General features: G+C 43.9%; 1 protein-coding gene across 2 annotated transcripts in view; it reads right to left on the reverse strand.

Annotated features, from left to right (window-relative positions):
• LOC311148988 (pleckstrin homology domain-containing family A member 7-like) overlaps positions 1-27,996 on the reverse strand; it is a 168,231-nt gene that overhangs the window by 51,459 nt on the left and 88,776 nt on the right. For both annotated transcript variants that reach the window (XM_084186041.1, XM_084186042.1), the window contains 3 exons: positions 20,542-20,656; positions 7,505-7,609; positions 5,635-5,707 (listed from right to left, as the gene is read on the reverse strand). In XM_084186041.1, coding sequence (XP_084042167.1) covers positions 5,635-5,707; positions 7,505-7,609; positions 20,542-20,656 — 293 coding nt within the window. The remainder of the gene's footprint in view (positions 1-5,634; positions 5,708-7,504; positions 7,610-20,541; positions 20,657-27,996) is intronic.

The following is a 27,996-nucleotide window of genomic DNA, read 5'->3' on the forward strand; positions in this document are numbered from 1 at the left end:
AGAAATAAACAGATAAAGCTGATGGTGACTGAAAGAGATGAGATGGCGTGAGATGGGAGTGGAATGAAGATGGAGAGAGAGAGAAAGAGAGAGACAGTGAGTGAGAGAGAGAGAGAGAGAGAGAGAGAGAGAGAGAGAGAGAGAGAGAGAGAGAGAGAGAGAGAGAGAGAGAGAGAGAGACAGACAGACAGTGACAGTGACAGAGAGAGAGAGAGAGATAGAGAGAGAGATAGACAAAGAGATAGAGAGAGAGAAAGAGATAGAGAGAGAGAGAGAAAGAGAGAGAAAGACAGAGAGAGAGACAGAGAGAGAGGGAGAGACAGAGAGAGAGAGAGAGCGAGAGAGAGAGAGAGCTGAGAGCGAGAGCGAGAGAGAGAGAGAGAGAGAGAGAGAGAGAGAGAGAGAGAGAGAGAGAGAGCGAGAGAGAGAGAGAGAGAGAGAGACAGACAGACAGACAGACAGACAGACAGAGAGAGAGAGAGAGAGGAGTGAGAGAGAGAGAGAGAGAGAGAGAGAGAGAGAGGAGTGAGAGAGAAAGGAGGAAAGGAATGACAGATGAATGACAGAAGTATGGAGAGCAAGATTAATGAAGAAGGAGAGAGACTGTAAAGAAGAGAAATAAACAGATAAAGCTGATGGTGACTGAAAGAGATGAGATGGCGTGAGATGGGAGTGGAATGAAGATGGAGAGAGAGAGAAAGAGAGAGACAGTGAGTGAGAGAGAGAGAGAGGAGTGAGAGAGAAAGGAGAGAAAGGAATGACAGATGAATGACAGAAGTATGGAGAGCAAGATTAATGAAGAAGGAGAGAGACTGTAAAGAAGAGAAATAAACAGATAAAGCTGATGGTGACTGAAAGAGATGAGATGGCGTGAGATGGGAGTGGAATGAAGATGGAGAGAGAGAGAAAGAGAGAGACAGTGAGTGAGAGAGAGAGAGAGGAGTGAGAGAGAAAGGAGGAAAGGAATGACAGATGAATGACAGAAGTATGGAGAGCAAGATTAATGAAGAAGGAGAGAGACTGTAAAGAAGAGAAATAAACAGATAAAGCTGATGGTGACTGAAAGAGATGAGATGGCGTGAGATGGGAGTGAATGAAGATGGAGAGAGAGAGAAAGAGAGAGACAGTGAGTGAGAGAGAGAGAGAGGAGTGAGAGAGAAAGGAGGAAAGGAATGACAGATGAATGACAGAAGTATGGAGAGCAAGATTAATGAAGAAGGAGAGAGACTGTAAAGAAGAGAAATAAACAGATAAAGCTGATGGTGACTGAAAGAGATGAGATGGCGTGAGATGGGAGTGGAATGAGAGAGAGAGAGGAGAGAGAGAGAGAGAGAGAGAGAGAGAGAGAGAGAGAGAGAGAGAGAGAGAGAGAGAGAGAGAGAGAGAGAGAGAGAGAGAGAGAGAGAGAGAGAGAGAGAGAGAGAGAGAGAGAGAGAGAGAGAGAGAGAGAGAGAGAGAGAGAGAGAGGAGAGAGATGAGAGAGAGAGAGAGAGAGAGAGAGAGAGAGGAGAGAGAGAGAGAGAGAGAGAGAGAGAGGGAGGGAGGGTGGGAGTCAAAGTGAGAGACAGATACAGACTCCACAGAGCCCCAGGACAGCAACAGAGAGAGAGAGAGAGAGAGAGAGAGAGAGAGGAGAGAGAGAGAGAGAGAGAGAGAAGAGAGAGAGAGAGAGAGAGAGGGAGGGAGGGAGGGAGTCAAAGTGAGAGACAGATACAGACTCCACAGAGCCCCAGGACAGCAACACAATTAGACCCAACCAAATCATGACAAAACAAAAATATAATTACTTGACACATTGGAAAGAATTAACCAAAAAACTGAGCAAACTGGAATGCTATTTGGCCCTAAACAGAGAGTACACAGTGGCAGAATACCTGACCACTGTGACAGACCCACAAGTAAGGAAAGCTTTGACTATGTACAGACTCAGTGAGCATAGCCTTGCTATTGAGAAAGGCCGCCGTAGGCAGACATGGCTCTCAAGAGAAGACAGGCTATGTGCACACTGCCCACAAAATGAGGTGGAAACTGAGCTGCACTTCCTAACCTACTGCCAAATGTATGACCATATTAAAATACACATATTTCCCTCAGATTACACAGACCCGCAAAGAATTCGAAAACAAATACCATTTTGATAAACTCCCATATCTATTGGGTGAAATACCACAGTGTGCCATCACAGCAGCAAGATTTGTGACCTGTTGCCACAAGAAAAGGGCAACTAGTGAAGAACAAACACCATTGTAAATAAAACCCATATTTATGTTTATTTATTTTCCCTTTTGTACTTCAACTATTTGCACATAATTTCAACACTGTACATAGCCTTAATATGACATTTGAAATGTCTCTATTCCTTTGAAACTTTTGTGAGTGTAATGTTTACTGTTCATTTCTGATTGTTTATTTCACTTTTGTTTATGATCTACTTCACTTGCTTTGGCAATGTTAACACACGTTTCCCATGCCAATAAAGCCATTTGAATTTAATTGAATTGAGAGAGAGTGAAAGAGAGTGGGGAGAGAGAGAGAGAAAGACAGAGAGTGAGAGAGAGAGTGACACAGTAAGAGAGATTAACACCATCACTGATTAACCCTCTGGCTCCCTCATCAACTAGAGACAGGCGGGTGCCAATCTCTTACGTAACGCTTGCCTAACCCTCTCCTAACGTTAGGGCAACATTGCGAACGGTTCACATGTGGGACAGTTGGCTAGGGATTAGGACACAGTCTTTGTCCCAAATGGCACCCTGTTCCGAGTATAGTGCACTACTTTTTACAAAAAGTAAGATACTGTCATTCACAAGGCTCATCTTATTTCCAGGCTCGTTAGGCAAATACTGTCATTCACAAGGCTCAGCTTATTTCCAGGCTCGTTAGGCAAATACTGTCATTCACAAAGCTCAGCCAAGATCCAAGGTTGAGAAAGGCACGTGCTGAAACATTGACTATAAATAGCTTCCTTTATGCTCCAATTCTTGCCTTTCTATCTGAGCCAATATAACTTTAATAGGATAGTTTGATATGACGAACACATGATGCAAAACACATCATCATCATCATTTATTTGTTTATTTGGATCCCCATTAGCTTTTGCAGAAGCAGCAGCTACTCTTCCTGGGGTCCACACAAAACACAAAACATGACAAGTAACAAAACACTGATAGACAAGGACAGTCACACAGATGTAAAATACAACAATATAGAAACAATACCCCAAAATAATTATGGGTGTGTTAGTGTATGTGTGTGTGTGTGTGTGTGTGTGTGTGTGCATATGTGCGTATGTGTGTGTGTGTGTGCCGTTCCATGAGATGTTGTTTAATCCGTTTTTTAAAGCTCATTTTGCTGTTTATTTGAGTAATTGGAGATGGAAGGGAGTTCCATGCGATCATGGCTCTGTATAATACTGTGCGTTGCCGTGAATTCATTTTGGACGTGGGGACTGTGAAGAGAACCTTGGTGGCATGTCTTGTGGGGTATGTATGGGTTTCTGAGATAAATGTTATTTGTTTATGCAGACAATCTGGAATTTCCATCAAAGTAATATTTCTCATAAAAACTAGAAGAGAAACAGTTAATCTCTCGTCAACCCTCAACCAGGAAAGACTGGCATGCATGTTGTTGATGTTAGTTCTGTATGTGCAGTTAAGGGCGTGCTGCTCTGTTTTGAGCCAGCTGCAGCTTTTCTAGGTCTTTCTTTGCTGCACTTGACCATATTACCGGGCAGTAATCAAGATGGGACAAAATTAAAGCCTGAACAACTAGTACAGTTGATGTTTGTGTCAAAAACGCAGAACATCTTTTTATAACAGACATACTGTACTCCTCCCCATCTTCACAACAACTTTGCCAATATGACAGTTTTGCTCTGAACTGAAAGTGCTCCATCTTGAAAACTTGACTGCTGGCATGCAAAATTTTCTGGGATTGTATTAACAGTGCACTATTCAACAAAAGACTAAAGGATAGTTTGAGTGAACTGTCCCTTTAATAGGTACTGTAAATACCTAGCCTTTGTGCCAGCCTGTTTTTGCTCTATTGCCAACTCCTTGTCACTCATTTGGTATTACAACGAGTGACAAGGAGTTGGCAATTGATCACAAGCAGACTGGCACAAAGGCTAGTAAGTACCTGATTAATTCAGGAAAGTACAACCAGGGGCGGTGTGTTCAATAGGGCGATATGGGCGACGCACTGCCAAACGGGAAAAGGAAGGGATTTTTTTTCTAATCAATTATATCACGGCAACAGTAGTTATCAGTGTTGTAATCTAGACGTCTGATCTGCCACAGTGCCACTAAATGTCCAATCAGGCTAAAGTCGTGCTTCAAATGCCCCCCCCCCCCTTTTGGGGCGATTTCAGTCAGGTTGAAAATCGCCCAGAAGTCTGTCATAGACTCCCATGTAAAATCTATTTTTTTCAAATATCAGAGCTTTCAATACAATCTCTATGGGTTTCTGAGGGCTTGCACTTACGCGCTTTCGTCATACGTAACATAACCATGAACGTAACTAAGAAAAGAGCGGGTAGCAGCATCAATCAATTCACTACTACTATCAAAATGGCTAGGCTTCAGTGCAACTCGATTGTGTCTTTGAAAGAAGTTCCTTTTTGTCGGCGAACAAATGAAGATAAATTGGCAACGAAACAATTAGGACCTCCCAGACCAAATTTAATAATTCAACAGGTTTCTACTAAAGGGGGGAAGTCCTACACCCGAGGATTTTCCAAAAATTGGTACGAACGAAAAACCTGGCTAGCAGGCTGCGATGTAGCTAATGCAGTCTTCTGCTACCCCCTGCTTACTCTTTCACCCTGAAGGCGGCACGGCAGACAGCACCGCTTGGACAGCGACTGGTGTGTAACGGACATGCACCATCTTTCAGGAAAGATTAAGAAACATGAGCTGTCAAAGACCCACATGGATAGCTGTTTGAGATTGTCTGCTTTGGGGAGAGTGAACATTCCCACTCAACTGGATGAGGGATACAGGCTAGCTGTCCGCCGCCACAACGATGAGGTTAGTGTTGATAATCACAAGTTTACTGGAGAACTGAAACTGACAAGGCTGACAAGATAGGACCCTTTTGTCCATTGTTATTGGATAGGAACAGAACTTATAACCAGCTCCTGACCTAAATAGATCTTAGCACAACATTTTACTCAACATATCATATTCCATATTCACTATAACAAATATATTTACTACGACATTAGCAAGAACCGCCACATCCTCAGCCGGCTAATCCAGTGTGTGAAGTTTTGCGGAGTGTTTGAGTTAGCTTTGCGAGGCAAAGATGAAACTGAGGGCTCCACCAACCCTGGTAAGCCAACACTTTTGAGATCAGTCAATAAATGCTTCTGGTATTGACTTATATGCTGCCCCTGTCTTCATGTTGTTGCTGGACATATCTTTTTTAAAATGTGTGTAGGTCACCTAAATCATCAGAAAAATTGCCCCCCCTGAGAATTTTTTCAGGAGCCGCCACTGAGTACAACCCATTCTGTGCTCACACCTCGGTGCCAAGTTAGTACCACAGAAACAGCGCTATAAAGTCATCAAGTCTACACTTAAATACCACGTCAAATCCCCCCCTAGAGCAGACACAGACACAAAATCGTCTCACCTTTGTAGTAGAACAGGCAGTAGTCAGCCAACACAAACCACTTCCTCTTCCAAAGCCTCATCCCAGAGCTGTCCTGAAAAAGAAATAGATAATTTAGGCCTACACTCGTTTATTGGCCTGCTACATCTGCCATTGCTTTTTTGTTTTGTTTAACACTCACAGTCAGGGGAATGAGGGAAGCGGATGGAAGAGAAAACCCACTTCAAACAGCGTGCGCACACTCACAGCTCTGGTCATAAGTAGTACACAACATAGGTGTCACACTCTGGCTCTGGGACTTTTTATGTTGAGTCAGGGTGTGTAGATTTCCGTGTGTTTTGTACTGTGTTTAGTGTCTAGGTGTTCTCGTTCTATGTTTGGTCAGTGACTCCCAATCGGAGGTAACGAGTGTCAGCTGTCGGCTCGTTATCTCTGATTGGGAGCCATATTTATACTGTCTGTCTGGTACACCTGTGTCTGTTTGTGTCCTAATTACGTGTCCTATAAGTTCCCTGTTTTGTGTTAGTTAGATTGTGTGTTGTTGTTCGCCTGTCGTTGTGCTGCGTGTTTTGTTTCTTGTTTGCTGTTTTAGTGTTTTACGCATTGTGCGTAAATGCTCGCCTCTGATTGTTTCGAGGTAGTTTGTTTACCGTTTCCTTGTTGGATTTTTGAGTAAACTCTGTTGGACTGAGCCTCGGTGTCCTGCGCCTGACTTCCACACCACATACACCTCACCACATGACAATAGGGAACAGCACACCGTTTGGGAGGCAGACACACAGAGAGAACAGTCTACAAATAGACTTGTACAATACGATCCATACACCCAGCTAAGGCTGCACGATATGGCCAAAACATCTAATTACCATTTTATGACCGAATATTGCGATTGCGATATTGATCAAAACACTTAGGTGACTGGAATCATAGAAATAGAATGATTTATATTAAGAAGCGAAGTTGAAAGTAGCCTTGTTCTTGTTTGTAGCAATCTGTTGACTGCATTTGACCTAACAGAACAGCATGCAAACTTCTAGTGACTAACAGAGGAGGAGGAGGAACTGTACTGCTTGAGTGACAGGGAGCAGAGCTTGGTATGTGTGGGAAGCAGCCATAAGAGGAGAGAGGGGGAATCTCTTGCGATATGGATATTGCACATGTCAATATTGCGATTTCAATGTGGATTCGATTAATTGTGCAGCCCTACACCCAGCTATCAGTTTATCCAATCACTGTTGTCTTACAAACACCCATCAACTAATGAGCTCTATCTTATAATTCCCACTATCAGCCAATCAGTGTTGTCCTACAAACCCCTATCAACCAATGAGCTCTATCCTATATGTCCCACTTTCAACCAATCAGTGTTGTCCTACAAACCCCTGTCAACCAATGAGCTCTATCCTATATGTCCCACTATCAACCAATCAGTGTTGTCCTACAAACACCTATCAACCAATGCGCTCTATCCTATATGTCCCACTATCAACCAATCAGTGTTGTCCTACAAACACCTATCAACCAATGAGCTCTATCCTGTGTGTCTCTATGTTTCTCTACTAACCAATCAACAGTATCCTGTAGATTTTGCACCACTTTATGTGTCAACCAATGAGCTTTGCTACCCGAGTTCCTGCCGACCAATCAACTGACAGCCTGCACAGGTCTATCATCTTCACTGGCTTGATTGCCTTGTATATGTCCCACTATCAGCCAATCAGTATTGTCCTTCAGACACCTATCAACCAATGAGCTCTATTCTGTTTGTGTCAAGCAACCCAACGCATGCCCATGTGATGTGTCCATGACCCCTGTTGCCATGGCAGCCTATGATAGACAGCAGCAAGTAAGTGTGTGTGTGTGTACAAGGGTGCGCGCTTGTGTTGCTCACCTGTTTGTAGAGCCATCCTCTAACCACCACTGGGACATTGGGGTTCCTCTTGATGGACTGCTCTCGCTTCCCAAAATGTAGCACCCTCCCACTGGACCTGGAGCCCTGTAGGACACACACATACATCCATAGTGGTTAGTTATGTCACGCTCCCACTGGATCTGGAGCCTTATAGGACACACAGTCTATAGGGGTAGTGATAATCAGCTGTATAACAGTCTATAGTGGTAGTGATAATCAGCTGTATATTAGTCTATAGTGGTAGTGATAATCAGCTGTATAATAGTCTATAGTGGTAGTGATAATCAGCTGTATAACAGTCTATAGTGGTAGTGATAATCAGCTGTATATTAGTCTATAGTGGTAGTGATAATCAGCTGTATAATAGTCTATAGTGGTAGTGATAATTAGATGTATATTAGTCTATAGTGGTAGTGATAATCAGCTGTATAACAGTCTATAGTGGTAGTGATAATCAGCTGTATAACAGTCTATAGTGGTAGTGATAATCAGCTGTATAACAGTCTATAGTGGTAGTGATAATCAGCTGTATAACAGTCTATAGTGGTAGTGATAATCAGCTGTATAACAGTCTATAGGGGTAGTGATAATTAGATGTATATTAGTCTATAGTGGTAGTGATAATCAGCTGTATAACAGTCTATAGTGGTAGTGATAATCAGCTGTATAACAGTCTATAGTGGTAGTGATAATCAGCTGTATAACAGTCTATAGTGGTAGTGATAATCAGCTGTATAACAGTCTATAGTGGTAGTGATAATTAGATGTATATTAGTCTATAGTGGTAGTGATAATCAGCTGTATAACAGTCTATAGTGGTAGTGATAATCAGCTGTATAACAGTCTATAGTGGTAGTGATAATCAGCTGTATAACAGTCTATAGGGGTAGTGATAATCAGCTGTATATTAGTCTATAGTGGTAGTGATAATCAGCTGTATAATAGTCTATAGGGGTAGTGATAATCAGCTGTATAACAGTCTATAGTGGTAGTGATAATCAGCTGTATATTAGTCTATAGTGGTAGTGATAATCAGCTGTATAATAGTCTATAGTGGTAGTGATAATCAGCTGTATAACAGTCTATAGTGGTAGTGATACTCAGCTGTATATTAGTCTATAGTGGTAGTGATAATCAGCTGTATAATAGTCTATAGTGGTAGTGATAATTAGATGTATATTAGTCTATAGTGGTAGTGATAATCAGCTGTATAACAGTCTATAGTGGTAGTGATAATCAGCTGTATAACAGTCTATAGTGGTAGTGATAATCAGCTGTATAACAGTCTATAGTGGTAGTGATAATCAGCTGTATAACAGTCTATAGTGGTAGTGATAATCAGCTGTATAACAGTCTATAGGGGTAGTGATAATTAGATGTATATTAGTCTATAGTGGTAGTGATAATCAGCTGTATAACAGTATATAGTGGTAGTGATAATCAGCTGTATAACAGTCTATAGTGGTAGTGATAATCAGCTGTATAACAGTCTATAGTGGTAGTGATAATTAGATGTATATTAGTCTATAGTGGTAGTGATAATCAGCTGTATAACAGTCTATAGTGGTAGTGATAATCAGCTGTATAACAGTCTATAGTGGTAGTGATAATCAGCTGTATATTAGTCTATAGTGGTAGTGATAATCAGCTGTATATTAGTCTATAGTGGTAGTGATAATCAGCTGTATATTAGTCTATAGTGGTAGTGATAATCAGCTGTATAACAGTCTATAGTGGTAGTGATAATTAGATGTGTGTAATGGTCTGAATTTGGGTGATTTTATTTGACCAAAAAATTAAAGTGTTTTTGTCATTGTTAGACATAAAAGACTGTAAAAACACCAGGAAATCAGCTCCAAGTGATTTTAATTTAGGAAATCTGTTCCCAAGTATTCCCACGCATAATATAGACATGATCGTATACAAATGTAAGCAAGGTTTGAAATTATGTTTTAGTCAAATATTATATCTGTTTCTGCTTCTTGCGTTCAAATTTGCAGTCTACAATTTATTTGTAATTATGATACGGCCTCCCGACCATCCGCTGAAGAAAAAAATCGGCCCGCGGCTGAATCTAGTTGATGATCCCTGGTCTATAGTGATAATGAACATAGTTACAGCTGATAAAATTATAGATGTAGCTGTCAATAGGACAGCTTTTGGTGGCTGACTGGATGCCCTCTCGGTGTGTCTGTGTGATCCTGTCCACAGGTGAGGATCGATCTAACAGCCATTAGTGAGACACAGCTGTGGGGTAAGGGCCATGAACCAATCACACGCACGCACAGACACACACTGCATCGCCTGGGCATGGTAGACACTACCAACCAACAGACCCAATGCATTCATGGAGACAATACCTGCACGCAGGCCTGTATACACACACACACATACACACAAGCTCCTACACACAAGCACACACACAAGCTCACACACACACAAACACACACACACACAAGCTCCTACACACCAGCACACACAAACACACAAGCTCACACACACACAAACACACACACGCTCCTACACACAAGCTCACACACACACACACACACACAAACACGCACCAGCCATTAAGTCATACAGCCAGTACATACCAACACAGGCAGACAGACAGCAAGTCACATGCTTAAAGTTCCTATAATTAAGTCATATACACTCCAAAGCATTAATAGGATGCCCTATCATCTCTCTGGGTCCACCTGTTTATAGGGTGGACATGATTTGCCTCTGTGGAGCGGTGTGTGTGTGTTTGTCCCTCTGACTTGAATTACAACCTACTGCCCAGTGCTGTAATTAACCATTGAAGTAAAGGGAAAGAAGCGTATCATTTGGACAGGACGCAACATGTTGTGGGGGGTGGGACCATCATTAAACGACGCCTCTGACATCAGCGCTGCACATGTGTTCGCTTTCCCTCCCCCTCGCTGAACTGTAACACTCGCTATTCCAGTACCATAATTACACAGAGTTACACGAGCCTATCATAATCTCAAATCACTTACAGTATCTAAGCCTCAATCAACTCCCACTGACATGCCCGTGATTTGACGTGAGTGAGGCCGTGTGTGTGTGTGTGTGTTTGTGTAGACTACAGGACGTGACGTGTCCTGTACACTACACACACCACCTCCCACCAGTGTTGGGGGTAACGGAATACAAAAGTAACGTGTTACGTAATCAGATTACTTTTATGAGTAACGGAGTAAATTAATGCGTTGGGTAATATTATTACAGTTACTTTGTCAACTAACTCGTGCATTACTTTCATAATAGTTTCTCTACCATGTTTCCATGATCCGATCTCGACTTGTTTCCTCATTTAGTTTTAGAGCGAGCGGAGAAAGGCTGTTAGGAGAAATGTCATGACACGTGCTGTCCATAGAAATGTATAGAGGGTGCACCTCTGTTCTTTGCCATTGATCGCTTCTGTGATAGCAAAGCCCATAGAGGCCTTTCCCTTCTAGTGGCAAGCATGGGCGCAACTTTCACTGGGGACAGGGGTCATGACCCCCGCACATTCTGAAATTGCATTTTTGTCCCCCCCAGTTTTGTCCCCCCCAGTCCCCCCCAAAAATGGCATAGGTGTGCTTTAGGACCATGCAGACACCTTAGAGCAGTAGGGTAGGCTGTTTGGAGGGATCAGCCGGATGGATTTAGGACCATGCGGACACCACAGAGCGGGTGGACAGGCTGTGTGAACGAAAAGCTTCTGAAAGGCTGGCTGGACCAGCACTGGAGTTGAACAGAAGCAGCTGCTGTCAGTGTCTATATGTTGCCCTCTTTCTCCGAGTTGTAAAAGCAAGCAGAGCAGAAACTGGCTACTCTTTAGTTGACTGATGTATCTGTCAGATAGCGAAATGAGGCGGCTATTATTACTATCTGTTGTTTGTATGGAAATGTTTTGTAGCCTTCTTGTCCCGTTTCAACAGAAGTAGCTAAATGAAAAGCTAGCTTTTGCCAGTTGATTTCTGAATACTTTCCGAATGCACTGTATATATGGCTAATTAAGCAGCCCATATGATAGCACAGCACTTGTAGACTAGCACAGGGAAGCAGGGCCATAGATGAAAGGAGAAACTAGTGATCAAACATTAGTTAGTAAGTAGCCCATCTAGAGCACGACAATCAAACAATATAACGGGTAATATAGCGTGTTACTTTCCACACAAAGTAATATTCTAAAGTAAGAAGTTATTTTTGGTAGCCCTTTACACTCGTACCCGTATACAGGTTGGAAATGGCAAATTTGGACACTGATAAGCGCCTAAATTGGAACCCAGTGGATGTATAGTAACATGCTATAAATTGAGCTCAGGTGCATCCTGTTTCCATTGATCATCCTTGAGATGTTTCTACAACTTGATTGGAGTCCACCTGTGGTAAATTCAGTTGGGTTGGACATGATTTGGAGAGGCACACACCTGTCTATATAAGGTCCCACAGTTGACAGTGCATGTCAGAGCAAAAACCAAGCTATGAGGTCGAAGGAATTGTCCGTAGCGCACCGAGACAGGATTGTGTCGAGGCACAGATCTGGGGAAGAGTACCAAAACAGTTATAGTCCCCAAGAACACAGTGGCATCCATAATTCTTAAATGGAAGAAGTTTGGAACCACCAAGACTCTTCCTAGAGCTGGCCGCCTGGTTAAACTGAGCAATCGGGGGAGAAGGGCCTTGGTCAGGGAGGTGACCAAGAACCCGATGGTCACTCTGACAGAGCTCCAGAGTTCCTCTGTGGAGATGGGAGAACCTTCCAGAAGGACAACCATCTCTGCTGCACTCGACCAATCAGGCCTTTATGGTAGAGTGGCCAGACGGAAGCCACTCCTCAGTAAAAGGCACATGACAGCCCGCTTGGAGTTTGCCCAAAAAGGCACCTAAAGGAAACAAGATTCTCTGGTCTGATGAAACCAAGAATGAACTCTTTGGCCTGAATGCCAAGCGTCACGTCTGGAGGAAACCTGGCACCATCCCTACGGTGAAGCATGGTGGTGGCAGCATCATGGTGTGGGGATGTGTTTCAGCGGCAGGGACAGGGAGACTAGTCAGGATCGAGGGAAAGATGAACAGAGCAAAATACAGAGAGATCCTTGATGAAAACCTGCTCCAGAGTGCTCAGGACCTCAGACTGGGGCGAAGGTTCACCTTCCAACAGGACATTGACCCTAAGCACACAGCCAAGACAACGCATGACTGGCTTCGGGACAAGTTTCTGAATGTCCTTGAGTGGCCCAGCCAGAGCCGGGACTTGAACCCGATCTTAAATCTCTGGAGAGACCTGAAAATAGCTGTGCAGTGACGCTCCTCATCCAACCTGACAGAGCTTGAGAGGATCTGCAGAGAAGAATGGGAGAAACTCCTCAAATACAGGTGTGCCAAGCTTATAGCATCATACCCAAGAAGACTCGAGGCTGTAATAGCTGCCAAAGGTGCTTCAACAAAATACTGAGTAAAGGGTCTGAATACTTATGTAAATGTCATATCAGTTTTTTATTTTTTATAAATGTGCAAAAAGTTTTACAAAACTGTTTTTACTTTGTCATTATGGGGTATTGTGTGTAGATTGATGAGGGAAAAACCCAATTTAATCATTTTTAGAATAAGGCTGTAACATAAAGTCAAGGGGTCTGAATACTTTCTGAATGCATTGTACATGATGTCAGAGCTCACGTTCTTCGTTGAAGACTCTTCTTTGAGTCATAAAAGTGCATTGAAATGAGTTAGGAACTGTGCACACTTTGGAGAGGTGCATGGTCACTTGGAGACACCAGTTGGTCCTCACATTCAAACCCTTGTCATTTGTTTGTCTTATGTTGCACCTACAACACATTTTCCAAGATAAAATAAATAATAAAATGCCATTTAGCAGACACTTTTATCCAAAGCGACTTACAGTCATGCGTGCATAATTTTTTTTTGTGTATGGGTGGTCCCGGGGATCGAACCCACTACCTTGGCGTTACAAGCGCCGTGCTCTACCAGCTGAGCTACAGAGGACCACAAGAATATTCTTATCATGTTACTGAATGTATACAGAATATTTTCAGATTTCATTATCAACAAATGTGGTAAAAAGTACAGTAAATGTCAAATGCACATAAAATCAACAGTGTAATGTTTGGATTCAGTCTTGTGTCAGGTGAACTGTTGTGTCATCACCTTTAGTCTAATAATTTCCCCACAATCTCCAAACTGTTCCCTTTTAATTGCTTCTATGGTTATGCATTCCATATTACATGGCCACATTCATATGGCATCGTTTACATCGTTACCTAGCAACGCACTACCACTACTACTAAGTGTAAGGGGTTAAATGTAACGAGTAATGTATGGCTGAGGTCCTTCATGTTCTTTTTGGCCTTCCTGTGACACCGGGTGCTGTAGATGTCCTGGAGGGCAGGCAGTGTGCTCCTGGTGACTCGTTGGGTTGACCGCACCACCCTCTGGAGAGCCCTGCGGTTGCGGACGGTGCAGTTGCCTTACCAGGCGGTGATACAGCCCGGCAGGATGCTCTCAATGGTGCATCTGTAAAAGTTTGTGTGGGTCTTAGGGGCCAAGACAAATTTCTTCAGCCTCCTGAGGTTGAAGATGCGCTGTTGCGCCTTCTTCACCACTCTGTCTGTATGGGTGGACCATTTCAGATTGTCAGTGATGTGTGTGCCGAGGAACTTGAAGCTTTTCACCTTCTCCACTGCGGCCCCGTCGATGTCTCCTGAAGTCCACAATCAGCTCCTTCGTTTTGTTGACTTTGAGTGAGAGGTTATTTTCCTGGCAACACTCCGCCAGGGCCCTCACCTCCTCCCTGTAGGCTGTCTTGTCGTTGTTGGTAATCAGGCCTACCACAGTTGTGTCATCTGCAAACTTGGTGATTGAGTTGGGAGGCGTGCGTGGCCACGCAGTCATGGGTGAACAGGGAGTACAGGAGGGGGCTGAGCACGTACCCTTGTGGGGTCCCTGTGTTGAGGATCAGCGTAGTGGAGGTGTTGTTGCCTACCTTCAAGTAACTAATCCCAACACTGCCTCCCACACACACACACACCATCACTCCCATCATATCTATTTGAAACTGGAGTGGGACGTTACAGCAGAGGGGTTTGGTTTAAGTGGCGGGGTGTGACGGCTACATGTGCTTTAGCGGCGTTGTCCGTAGCTCAGGGACGCTGGCGCTACAGCTGGTGGAAAGGAAAACAGCGGCTAATTATAAAATTTAAATAACTGTGGCTGACCAAGCATGGTAGGTAGACATTAAATGGCAGAAGCGCTGTCACAACAGATTCCCTTGTCTACGTGGTTTGTTGTAGTCTATTTTCAGGCCGGGTAAAATATGGATTGCTATTAGTGCCATCAGAAATTGAATTTGAATTTGTTGTCACTAATATCACTCCATACAACAGGGTCTCTGATGTAAGATTCTGCTTTTGTCAGTGAAAGGCTATACAGTATACAAGCTACATTCTATACAGTATACAAGCTACATGCTATACAGTATACAAGCTACATACTATACAGTATACAAGCTACATACTATACAGTATACAAGCTACATACTATACAGTATACAAGCTACAGGCTCTTGATTCTATCATCGTGTTTCAGTATGTATTTGTCTGCTATTTACTATGTGGTGACAATACTTTGACAATACTTTGAAGAGTTTGACAACTCTTGACAATAGCAATAAAGAAGTTAACGGAATTGGGAACCACCTGTTGCTTATTTTCATGAATAATACAAAACCGTAATTATACTAACATGTAACTGTTCTGCCACGCCATTTTTCACTGTTTTCTTAACGTCGTAACAGACACACACACACAGAGGAATAGCATGACTCATACTTCTGGAAACTGACGCAGATAGTTAGTGCTGATGTTTGTCAGTAAAGCAAAGGATACCGTTTGATTCCTTATGGAGGCAAGGAGGGAGGGAATGGGTAGCATCACCTGGACTGCCTGTTCACTAGCACCTGGCATTATAGTGCACTATAATCGGAATAGGGTGCCATTTAGGACGCAGTCCTGGGTTTACAGTGGTGAAAGGCTGTGGTGTCCCATGGTTACTGATCAGTAACAGTGTGATGGATACCCTATCGTCCGCCTGTGTGTCACCTTCAATCATAGTCGGCCCACCTGTTGATGGGGTGGACGTGATTTACCTCTTTGGAGCTGTGCGTGTGTGTGTGTGTGTGAGAAAGAGTGTGTGTGTGTGCGCATGTGAGTGAGTGAGAAAGAGAGAGAAGCACAGTGTGTGTGTGTGTGCTCTCTTGTTCTCTGCTAAAGAGAGGGAGATATGGAGCGAAGGAGAGAGAGAGGGAGGAATGGAAGAGAGCTCATATCATGCTGATGCTACTGCCTGATCACTAGCACCTGGCTTTAAGAAGTAGCCTGTTCACTAGCACCTGGCTTTAAGAAGTAGCCTGTTCACTAGCACCTGGCTTTAAGAAGTAGCCTGTTCACTAGCACCTGGCTTTAAGAAGTAGCCTTTTCACTAGCACCTGGCTTTAAGAAGTAGCCTGTTCACTAGCACCTGGCTTTAAGAAGTACCCTGTTCACTAGCACATGGCTTTAAGAAGTAGCCTGTTCACTAGCACCTGGCTTTAAGAAGTAGCCTGTTCACTAACACCTGGCTTTAAGAAGTAGTCTGTTAACTAGCACCTGGCTTTAAGCAGTAGCCTGTTCACTGGCACATGGCTTTAAGAGGTAGCCTGTTCACTAGCACCTGGCTTTAAGAAGAAGCCTGTTCACTAGCACCTGGCTTTAAGAAGTAGCCTGTTCACTAGCACATGGCTTTAAGAAGTAGCCTGTTCACTAGCACCTGGCTTTAAGAAGTAGCCTGTTCACTAGCACCTGGCTTTAAGAAGTAGCCTGTTCACTAGCACCTGGCTTTAAGAAGTAGCCTGTTCACTAGCACCTGGCTTTAAGAAGTACCCTGTTCACTAGCACCTGGCTTTAAGAAGTAGCCTGTTCACTAGCACCTGGCTTTAAGAAGTAGCCTGTTCACTAAAACCTGGCTTTAAGAAGTAGCCTGTTCACTAGCACCTGGCTTTAAGCAGTAGCCTGTTCACTAGCACCTGGCTTTAAGCAGTAGCCTGTTCACTAGCACCTGGCTTTAAGAAGTAGCAGCACCTGGCTTTAAGAAGTAGCCTGTTCACTATCACCTGGCTTTAAACAATAGCCTGATCACTAGCACCTGGCTTTAAACAATAGCCTGTTAACTAGCACCTGGCTTTAAGAAGTAGCCTTTTCACTAGCACCTGGCTTTAAGAAGTAGCCTGTTCACTAGCACCTGGCTTTAAGAAGTAGCCTGTTCATTAGCACCTGGCTTTAAGAAGTAGCCTATTCAGTAGCACCTGGCTTTAAGAAGTAGCCTGTTCACGAGCACCTGGCTTTAAGCAGTAGCCTGTTCACTAGCACCTTGCTTTAAGAAGTAGCCTGTTCACTAGCAGCTGGCTTTAAACAATAGCCTGTTCACTAGCACCTGGCTTTAAGAAGTAGCCTGTTCACTAGCACCTGGCATTAAGCAGTAGCCTGTTCACTAGCACCTGGCTTTAAGAAGTAGCCTGTTCACTAGCACCTGACTTTAAGCAGTAGCCTGTTCACTAGCACCTGGCTTTAAGCAGTAGCCTGTTCACTAGCACCTGGCTTTAAACACTAGCCTGTTCACTAGCACCTGGCTTTAAACACTAGCCTGTTCACTAGCACCTGGCTTTAAGAAGTAGCCTGTTCACTATCACCTGGCTTTAAACAATAGCCTGATCACTAGCACCTGGCTTTAAGCAGTAGCCTGTTAACTAGCACCTGGCTTTAAGAAGTAGCCTGTTCACTAGCACTTGGCTTTAAGAAGTAGCCTGTTCACTAGCACCTGGCTTTAAACGATAGCCTGTTCACTATCACCTGGCTTTAAACAATAGCCTTTTCAATATCACCTGGCTTTAAACAATAGCCTGTTCACTAGCACATGGCTTTAAACAATAGCCTATTCACTATCACCTGGCTTTAAACAATAGCCTGTTCACTAGCACATGGCTTTAAACAATAGCCTATTCACTATCACCTGGCTTTAAACAATAGCCTGTTCACTAGCACATGGCTTTAAACAATAGCCTGTTCACTATCACCTGGCTTTAAACAATAGCCTGTTCACTAGCACATGGCTTTAAACAATAGCCTATTCACTATCACCTGGCTTTAAACAATAGCCTGATCACTATCACCTGGCTTTAAACAATAGCCTGTTCACTAGCACCTGGCTTTAAGAAGTAGCCTGTTCACTAGCACCTGGCTTTAAGAGGTAGCCTGTTCACTAGCACCTGGCTTTAAGCAGTAGCCTGTTCACTAGCACCTGGCTTTAAGAAGTAGCCTGTTCACTAGCACCTTGCTTTAAGAAGTAGCCTGTTCACTAGCACCTGGAATTAAGCAGTAGCCTGTTCACTAGCACCTGGCTTTAAGAAGTAGCCTGTTCACTAGCACCTGGCTTTAAGAAGTAGCCTATTGAGTAGCACCTGGCTTTAAGAAGTAGCCTGTTCACTAGCACCTGGCTTTAAACACTAGCCTGTTCACTAGCACCTGGCTTTAAACACTAGCCTGTTCACTAGCACCTGGCTTTAAGCAGTAGCATGTTCACTAGCACCTGGCTTTAAGCAGTAGCCTGTTCACTAACACCTGGCTTTAAACACTAGCCTGTTCACTAGCACCTGGCTTTAAACACTAGCCTGTTCACTAGCACCTGGCTTTAAGCAGTAGCCTGTTCACTAGCACCTGGCTTTAAGCAGTAGCCTGTTCACTAACACCTGGCTTTAAACACTAGCCTGTTCACTAGCACCTTGCTTTAAGAAGTAGCCTGTTCACTAGCACCTGACTTTAAGCAGTAGCCTGTTCACTAGCACCTGGCTTTAAACACTAGCCTGTTCACTAGCACCTGGCTTTAAGCAGTAGCCTGTTCACTAGCACCTGGCTTTAAGCAGTAGCCTGTTCACTAACACCTGGCTTTAAACAATAACCTGTTCACTATCACATGGCTTTAAAACATTAGCCTGTTCACTAGCACCTGGCTTTAAACAATAGCCTGATCACTAGCACCTGGCTTTAAGCAGTATCCTTAAAGGGATATGGAGAAGTTAGACCAGCAACTTAGAGCAGGGGGGAGGGGGTGTTCTGCCGTTGTCACAGTAGAGCCTGGAGAGAAGACTGAGCTTGTTATGTTTAGATATGCATGCATGCACGCGCACGCACACACACACACACACCTTGCACTTGACACACACACACACACACCTTGCACTTGACACACACACACACACACACACACCCCTTGCCTGTCACACTTACCCCCACCTGCACCATTCCATAAGACAGGTGCAGTCCAAGTGTAACATTTGGATCCACACGTCTGACTTTCCCCCTCTAGAGTCTGCAGCTTTAATTCAATCAGCCCCCTACAGACGTTTTGTAATTAATGTTTCAATTAAGTACAAAACAAATCTAGAAGCCTGTTTCAGGTTTTCTACCCCAGGTTTCCCACCCCACCTGTACACTGAACTAAACTGAACTAAACTCAACTATCCACTTTACTAACAGGTTTGTAACTTGAGGGGGTGAGACCGTAACAGGGGTATATTCCATTTACACTGAACAAAAATATAAACGCATCATGATTTAAAAAAAGATTTTACTGAGTTACAGTTCATATAAGGAAATCAGTCAATTGAAATTAATTCATTAGGCCCTAATCTATGGATTTCACGACTGGGAATACAGATATGCATCTGTTGGTCACAGATACCTTTAAAAAAAAAGTAGGGGTGTGGATCAGAAAACCAGTCAGTATCTAGTGTGACTACCATTTTGCCTCATGCAGTGCGACACATCTCCTTCACATAGAGTTGGTCAGGCTGTTGATTGTGGCCTGTGGAATGTTGTCCCACTCCTCTTCAATGGCTGCGAAGTTGCTGGATATTGGTGGGAACTGGAACACAATTGTGTTCGTTGTCCATAGCTTATGCCTGCCCATACCATAACCCCACCGCCACCATGGAGCACTCTGTTCACAACATTGACATCAGCAAACGGCTCACCCACATGACACCATCTGCCCGGCACAGTTGAAACCGGGATTCATCTGTGAAGAGCACACTTCTCCAGCATGCCAGTGGCCATCAAAGGTGAGCATTTGCCCACTGAAGTCGGTTACGACGCCGAACTGTAGTCAGGTCAAGACCCTGGTGAGGACGACAAGCACGCAGATGAGCTTCCCTGAGATGGTTTCTGACAGTTTGTGCAGAAATTAGGTTGTGCAAATTCAGTTTCATCAGCTGTCCGGATGACTGGTCTCAGATGATCCCGCAGGTGAAGAAGCCGAATGTGGAGGTCCTGGGCTGGCGTGGTTACATGTGGTCTGCGGTTGTGAGGCCGGTTGGACATACTGCCAAATTCTCTAAAACGACATTGGAGGCGGCTTATGGTAGAGAAATGAACATTCAATTATCTGGCAACAGCTCTGGTGGACATTCCTGCAGTCAGCATGCCAATTGAACGCTCCCTCGAAAACTTGAGACATCGTGGCATTGGATGGATTATCTTGGCAAAGGAGAAATGCTCACTAACAGGGATGTAAACACATTTGTGCACAACATTTGAGATAAATAAGCTTTTGGTGTGTATGGAACATTTCTGGAATCTTTTATTTTAGCTCATGAAACATGTTGCGTTTATATTTTTGTTCAATGTAGTTTCCACCCAGCACAGAAACTGAAACAGATATGAGGGCAGGTAGCCTAGTGGTTAAGAAGGTTGGGCCAGTAACTGAAAGGTCGCTGGTTCGAATCCCCTAGCTGACAAGGAAAAATCTGTCGATGTGTCCTTGAGCAAGGCACTTAACCTTAATAGCTCCTGTAAGTCGCTCTGGATAAGAGCGCCTGCTAAATGACTAAAACGTAGTTCAAAAAGATAATGCAATTCAAAACGTGTAAAATTGCAGAGGGCTGGGAGAAAGTAAACAGATAAAGTTTTGGGACTGACCTTTGACCCCGAGGCGGTGTCCACAGTGGAGGAGGTAATGGCCGTGGAAGCCTCGCTGATGGTGCTGGAAAGCCGCAAGTCGGCCTGCTGGGGGTTGGACATGCGGCCACCTGGCCTGGTGAGAGACAGACAGCAGCACAGGGTCACACAGAGCAGATATGACCGTGTGTGTACACAGTGTCATTGAGAGGATGCAACTCTACACACATAGACCACACACCCTAGAGGGCAAGGACAGACTGGTGTTCTGTGGAGATCAGCCCCTTTGTCTGGACTTTCACCGGAACCTCTCTCTTTCAAGCCTCAGGGCCGTATTAATGCTCTAGGATCATCACACGTACTTTGAGACGCTTTCTGAATACAGGCCCAGGTTAGCAGTGGATTTTATGACCCGTAACAAGCATGTGTGTAAGGCACAATCCTTGCATTCAATATCATAACACATAAAGGCATGCCTTGTATCATTATTGCTATGGTGTTCTATGTTTCATATTGGTTTCATAATACTTGAGTGCAAGGATTGGGGCATACTACACTGGCTCTGACGCTCGTCGGATGTGGCAGGGCTTGAAAACTATTACAGACTACAAAGGGAAGCACAGCCGCGAGCTGCCCAGTGACACAAGCCTACCAGACGAGCTAAACCACTTCTATGCTCGCTTCGAGGCAAGCAACACTGAAGCATGCATGAGAGCACCAGCTGTTCCGGACGACTATGTGATCACGCTCTCCGTAGCCGATGTGAGTAAGACTTTTAAGCAGGTCAACATTCACAAGGCCGCAGGGCCAGACGGATTACCAGGACGTGTACTCCGAGCATGTGCTGACCAACTGGCAAGTGTCTTCACTGACATTTTCAACATGTCCCTGACTGAGTCTGTAATACCAACATGTTTCAAGCAGACCACCATAGTCCCCGTGCCCAAGAACTCTAAGATAACCTGCCTAAATGACTACCGACCCGTAGCACTGACGTCTGTAGCCATGAAGTGCTTTGAAAGACTGGTCATGGCTCACATCAACAGCATAATCCCAGAAACCCTAGACCCACTCCAATTTGCATACCGCCCCAACAGATCCACAGATGATGCAATCTCTATCGCACTCCACACTGCCCTTTCCCACCTGGACAAGAGGAACACCTACGTGAGAATGCTATTCATTGACTACAGCTCAGCATTCAACACCATAGTGCCCTCTAAGCTCATCACTAAGCTAAGGATCCTGGGACTAAACACCTCCCTCTGCAACTGGATCCTGGACTTCCTGACGGGCCGCCCCCAGGTGGTAAGGGTAGGTAACAACACATCTGCCACACTGATCCTCAACACGGGGGCCCCTCAGGGGTGCGTGCTCAGTCCCCTCCTGTACTCTCTGTTCACCCATGACTGCATGGCCAGGCACGACTCCAACACCATCATTAAGTTTGCCGACGACACAACAGTGGTAGGCCTGATCACCGACAACGATGAGACAGCCTATAGGGAGGAGGTCAGAGATCTGGCCGTGTGGTGCCAGGACAACAACCTCTCCCTCAACGTGACCAAGACAAAGGAGATGATTGTGGACTACAGGAAAAAAAAGAGGACTGAGCACGCCCCCATTCGCATCGACGGGGCTGTAGTGGAACAGGTTGAGAGCTTCAAGTTCCTTGGTGTCCACATCACCAACGAACTATCATGGTCCAAACACACCAAGACAGTCGTGAAGAGGGCACGACAAAGCCTATTCCCCCTCAGGAGACTAAAAAGATTTGGCATGGGTCCTCAGATCCTCAAAAAATTCTACAGCTGCACCATCGAGAGCATCCTGACTGGTTGCATCACCGCCTGGTATGGCAACTGCTTGGCCTCTGACCGCAAGGCACTACAGAGGGTAGTGCGTACGGCCCAGTACATCACTGGGGCAAAGCTCCCTGCCATCCAGGACCTCTATACCAGGCGGTGTCAGAGGAAGGCCCTCAAAATTGTCAAAGACTCCAGCCACCCTAGTCATAGACTGTTCTCTCTGCTACCGCACGGCAAGCGGTACCGGAGTGCCAAGTCTAGGTCCAAAAGACTTCTCAACAGCTTCTACCCCCAAGCCATAAGACTCCTGAACAGCTAATCATGGCTACCCGGACTATTTGCACTGCCCCCCCACCCCATCCTTTTTACGCTGCTGCTACTCTGTTAAGTATTTATGCATAGTCACTTTAACTCTACCCACATGTACATATTACCTCAACTACCTCAACTAGCCGGTGACCCGCACATTGACTATGCAACGGTACCCCCCTGTATATATAGCCTCCCTACTGTCACTTTATTTTACTGTATATATAGCCTCCCTACTGTCACTTTATTTTACTTCTGCTCTTTTTTTCTCAACACTTTTTTGTTGTTGTTTTATTCTTACTTTTTTGTTTAAAATAAATGCACTGTTGGTTAAGGGCTGTAAGTAAGCATTTCACTGTAATGTCTGCACCTGTTGTATTCGGCGCATGTGACCAATAAAATTTGATTTGATTTGATTTGACATACACACATACATACAGTGCCTTCAGAAAGTATTCACACCCCTTGACCTTTTCCACATTTTGTTGTGTTACAAAGTGGGATAAAAATGGATTTAATTGTCATTTTTTTGTCAACGAACTACACAAAATACTCTGTAATGACAAAGTGGAAGGAAAAATTATAAAATAAAACACTAACATATCTTGATTAGATAAGTATTCAACCCCCTGAGTCAATACGTTAGAATCACCTTTGACAGCGATTACAGCTGTGAGTCTTTCTGGGTAAGTCTCTAACAGCTTTCCACAACAGGATTGTGCAACATTTGCCCATTACTCTTCTCAGAATTCTTAAAGCTCTGTCAACTTGGTTCTTGATTGTTGCTAGACAACCATTTTCAGGTCTTGCCAATAGATTTTCAAGCACATTTTAGTCAAAACTGTAACTCGAACACTCAGGAACATTCACTGTCTTCTTGGTAAGCAACTCCATTGTAGATTTGCTCTTGTGTTTTAGGTTATTGTCCTGCTGAATGGTGAATTCATCTCCCAGTGTCTGGTGGAAAGCAGACAACCAGATTTTGCTCTAGGATTTAGCCTGTGATTACCTCTATTCAGTTAATCTTTTATCCAGAAAAACTGCTCAGTCCTTAATAATTACAAGCATACCCATAACATGATGCAGCCACCACTATCATTGAAAATATAGAGAGTGGTACTCAGTAATGTGTTTTATTGGATTTGCCCCAAAAATAACACTTTGTATTCCAGACAAAAGGTTTCTTAGCATTTTTTTTGGAATATTGTTTTGGAATATTTTTATTCTGCACAGGCTTCCTTCTTTTCACTCTATAATGTTGTTGATCCATCCTCAGTTTTCTCCTGTCACAGCCATTAAACTCTGTAACTGTATTAAAGTCATCATTGGCCTCATGGTGAAATCCCTGATCGGTTTGCTTCCTCTCCGGCAACTGAGTTAGGAAGGACGCCGGGATCTTTGTAGTGACTGGGTGTATTAATACACCATCCAAAGTGCAATTAATAACTTCACCATGCTCAAAAGGATATTCAATGTCTGAAATAGGTGCCCTTCTTTGTGCGGCATTGGAAAACCTCCCTAGTCTTTGTGGTTGAATCTGTGTTTGAAATTCATTGCTCGACTGAGGGACCATACAGAGATGTGTGTGGGGTACAGAGATAAGGTAGGTAGTCATTAAAAAAATTATGTTAAACACTATTATTGCACACAGAGTGAGTCCATGCAACTTATTAATTGACTTGTTAAGCAAATCTTTACTCCTGAACTTATTTAGGCTTGCCATAACAAAGGGGTTGAATACTTATTGACTCAAGACAATTCAGCTTTTTATTTGTAATTAATTTCTAAAAGATTCTAAAAACATAATTTGACTTTGACATTATATAGGCCAGTGAAGCTTTCATATAGCCAGTGACACAAAATCTGAATTTAATCCATTTTAAATTCAGGCTGTAATACAACAAAATGTGGAAAAAGTTATCACCAAGCATGTACAGTATATACAGTGCCTTCAGTAAGTATTCACATGCCTTGACCTTTTCCACATTTTGTTGTATTGCAGCCTGAATTTAAAATGGATTAAATTCAGATTTTGTGGAAATCTGGCTAAAGGTTTGCACACATCTCAGGAGGGATTTTGTTCCACTTCTCTTTGCAGATCTTCTCCAAGTCATTAAGGTTTCGAGGCTGACGTTTGGCAACTCAAACCTTTAGCTCCCTCCACAGATTTTCTATGGGATTAAGGTCTGGAGACTGGCTAGGCCACTCCAGGACCTTAATGTGCTTCTTCTTGAGCCACTCCTTTGTTGCTTTGGCCGTGTGTTTTGGGTCATTGTCATGCTGGAATACCCATCCACGACCCATTTTCAATGCCCTGGCTGAGGGAAGGAGGTTCTCACCCAAGATTTGACGGTACATGGCCCGTCCATCGTCCCTTTGATGCGTTGAAGTTGTCCTGTCCCCTTAGAAGAAAAACACCCCCAAAGCATAATGTTTCCACCTCCATGTTTGACGGTGGGGATGGTGTTCTTGGGGTCATAGGCAGCATTCCTCCTCCTCCAAACACGGCGAGTTGAGTTGATGCCAAAGAGCTCGATTTTGGTCTCATCTGACCACAACACTTTCACCCAGTTCTCCTCTGAATCATTCAGATGTTCATTGGCAAACTTCAGAGGGGCCTGTATATGTGCTTTCTTGAGAAGGGGGACCTTGCGGGCGCTGCAGGATTTCAGTCCTTCACGGCGTAGTGTGTTACCAATTGTTTTCTTGGTGACTATGGTCCCAGCTGCCTTGAGATCATTGACAAGATCCTCCCGCGTAGTTCTGGGCTGATTCCTCACCGTTCTCATGATCATTGCAACTCCACGAGGTGAGATCTTGCATGGAGCCCCAGGCCGAGGGAGATTTACAGTTCTTTTGTGTTTCTTCCATTTGCGAATAATCGCACCAACTGTTGTCACCTTCTCACCAAGCTGCTTGGCAATGGTCTTGTAGCCCATTCCAGCCTTGTGTAGGTCTACAATCTTGTCCCTGGCATCCTTGGAGAGCTCTTTGGTCTTGGCCATGGTGGAGAGTATGGAATCTGATTGATTGATTGCTTCTGTGGACAGGTGTCTTTTATACAGGTAACAAACTGAGATAAGGAGCATTCCCTTTAAGAGCATGCTCCTAATCTCAGCTCGTTACCTGTATAAAAGACACCTGGGAGCCAGAAATCTTTCTGATTGAGAGGGGGTCAAATACTTATTTCCCTCATTAAAATGCAAATCAATTTATAACATTTTTGACATGCGTTTTTTTCTGGATTTTTTTGTTGTTATTCTGTCTCTCACTGTTCAAATAAACCTACCATTAAAATTATAGACTGATCATTTCTTTGTCAGTGGGCAAACGTACAAAATCAGCAGGGGATCAAATACTTTTTTCCCTCACTGTAGCACTGAAACTAAACCTATGAAAGCACAAGGAGACCCGCATAATCCTTCATTTTTATAAGCACTAGGAACAAACAGTGAAAACTCAACATCTGCACACGCATAATTCCTCAGCGCTTCGCCGTACAGAACTCTGACAATGCAGATATCGCCTCTACATCTACGACTCTGACAATTACTCTGTCATCGTGAGAGAAGAAGAGAACACTTTCAAGGACTGGCACTTATGAAGGGCACACTGCCAGGCAATTAAGGCTGTGACAGCCAGAAGTCAGGCTTTTCAGCACATTGGACATTATTATCACTCTGGGTCTCCTGAGAGTTGCCACTCTGGAATAAGGGTCTTAAAGGGATAGTTCACTTTTCTAATTAATTTTAGTTTTTTACCCCCCACAAGTTTTAGCTTATTTTCGAATTCCCTAAGGTGTCGTCATTTCCTCCAAACCTTTTTTTGAATTCGTTAGCTTTTTATTCAGCAACGCCCAGAATCTCCTGGCTAGCATTTTTGGAGAATGTAGCAATTCCTAGTGGACATATCATTTAGCGGTGCATTTGAAAGCATGGGAAAAGATAACCGGATAACGAATTAAAAAACATTTTGGATGAAACAACCACACCCTAGGGATGTCGAATATGAGTGAAACGTACAAAAAATGTGAACTATCCCTTTAATAATGGCAATAAGGGCCTTTGGCTTCGGCTCTCATTGTCGGCTCTATTTGGGGACACACTGACGTACAGTGAGGAGGAAAGCACCGTGGTCACATTTGTAGTGTGGTGTGGTGTGGTGTGGTGTGGAGCAGTATCATGTAGAGTCAAGTAGTGTAGCTTACGTGTTGGGTCGAGTGTAGTTTACTGTAGTGTAGTCGTGTACTGGTGTCGTGTCATATGGTGTAGAGTAGAGTAGAGTAGAGTAGAGTAGAGTAGAGTAGAGTAGAGTAGTGTAGTGTAGTGTAATTGTGTACTGGTGTAGTGTAGTGTAGTGTAGTGTGTAGTGTTAGTGTTGTGTGGTGTTATGTGTAGTGTTGTGTGTTGTAGTGTGGTGTGTAGTGTAGTGTAGTGTAGTGTAGTGTAGTGTAGTGTAGTGTAGTTTACTGTTGTGTAGTCGTATAGTGTAGAGCCGTGTCGTGTAGTGCCCCCAAATAGTGGCCATTTTCATCTCTTTTCTGATGTGTTTGGGGACATGACGTTAGACCTAGATACTGTACATAGAGTAGTCTAGAAGGTTAGACCTAGATACTGTACACAGAATAGTCTAGAAGGTTAGACCTAGATACTGTACACAGAATAGTCTAGAATATTAGACCTAGATACTGTACACAGAATAGTCTAGAAGGTTAGACCTATATACTGCACATAGAGTAGTTTATTAAAAGGTATAGAAGGAACACTGACAATAAAAGCAATGACAAACTGCTTCAGAATACAGCTATGGTTCTAGAATATTACAATATCACAACATAAAAGGTCACTCATGACCTCATTCCTGATATTTTCAGAGAGTAAGTGCGTGTATAAATACTCAGCGTGAGGCCTTGTGGAGGTGGAAACATGCTCTTTGCACTCCCGCCCCATTTCCCGTCTGTCTGTGGCCCAGGTGTTTAAAATCCACCCTGCCGCTGCCATGGCGACAGTCAACAAAAGCGTTGCCCTGCCGGCGGGTCAGTGATCCCTCAGGTGACCAAGTCATCACATTGCTAACGTAGCTCTGTCTGTGATCACCAGATAACACAGCAATGAGGAGACCATCACCGAAACAAAGACGGTTCTGCCGAGTTGTTCTGAGGAGTTATATGAGGAAGGAAAGAGAAGAAGGCTCCACACCACTCTCTCACTTGAGTATCTTACCTAGTTATTTACAGATTATCTCATTTCGCACCTCTCCCTGTAGGCTTTACAGACGCTCCCCACCCAATGAGGAGGGGAGGGGGAGAGAAAGAGAGAGAGAGGTTAAGAATCAGGGTGTGAGAGACCGAGAGAGAGAG

Source organism: Coregonus lavaretus (assembly GCF_964263955.1).
Source record: "Coregonus lavaretus genome assembly, chromosome: 21".
NCBI classification, from domain to species: Eukaryota; Metazoa; Chordata; class Actinopteri; order Salmoniformes; family Salmonidae; genus Coregonus; species Coregonus lavaretus.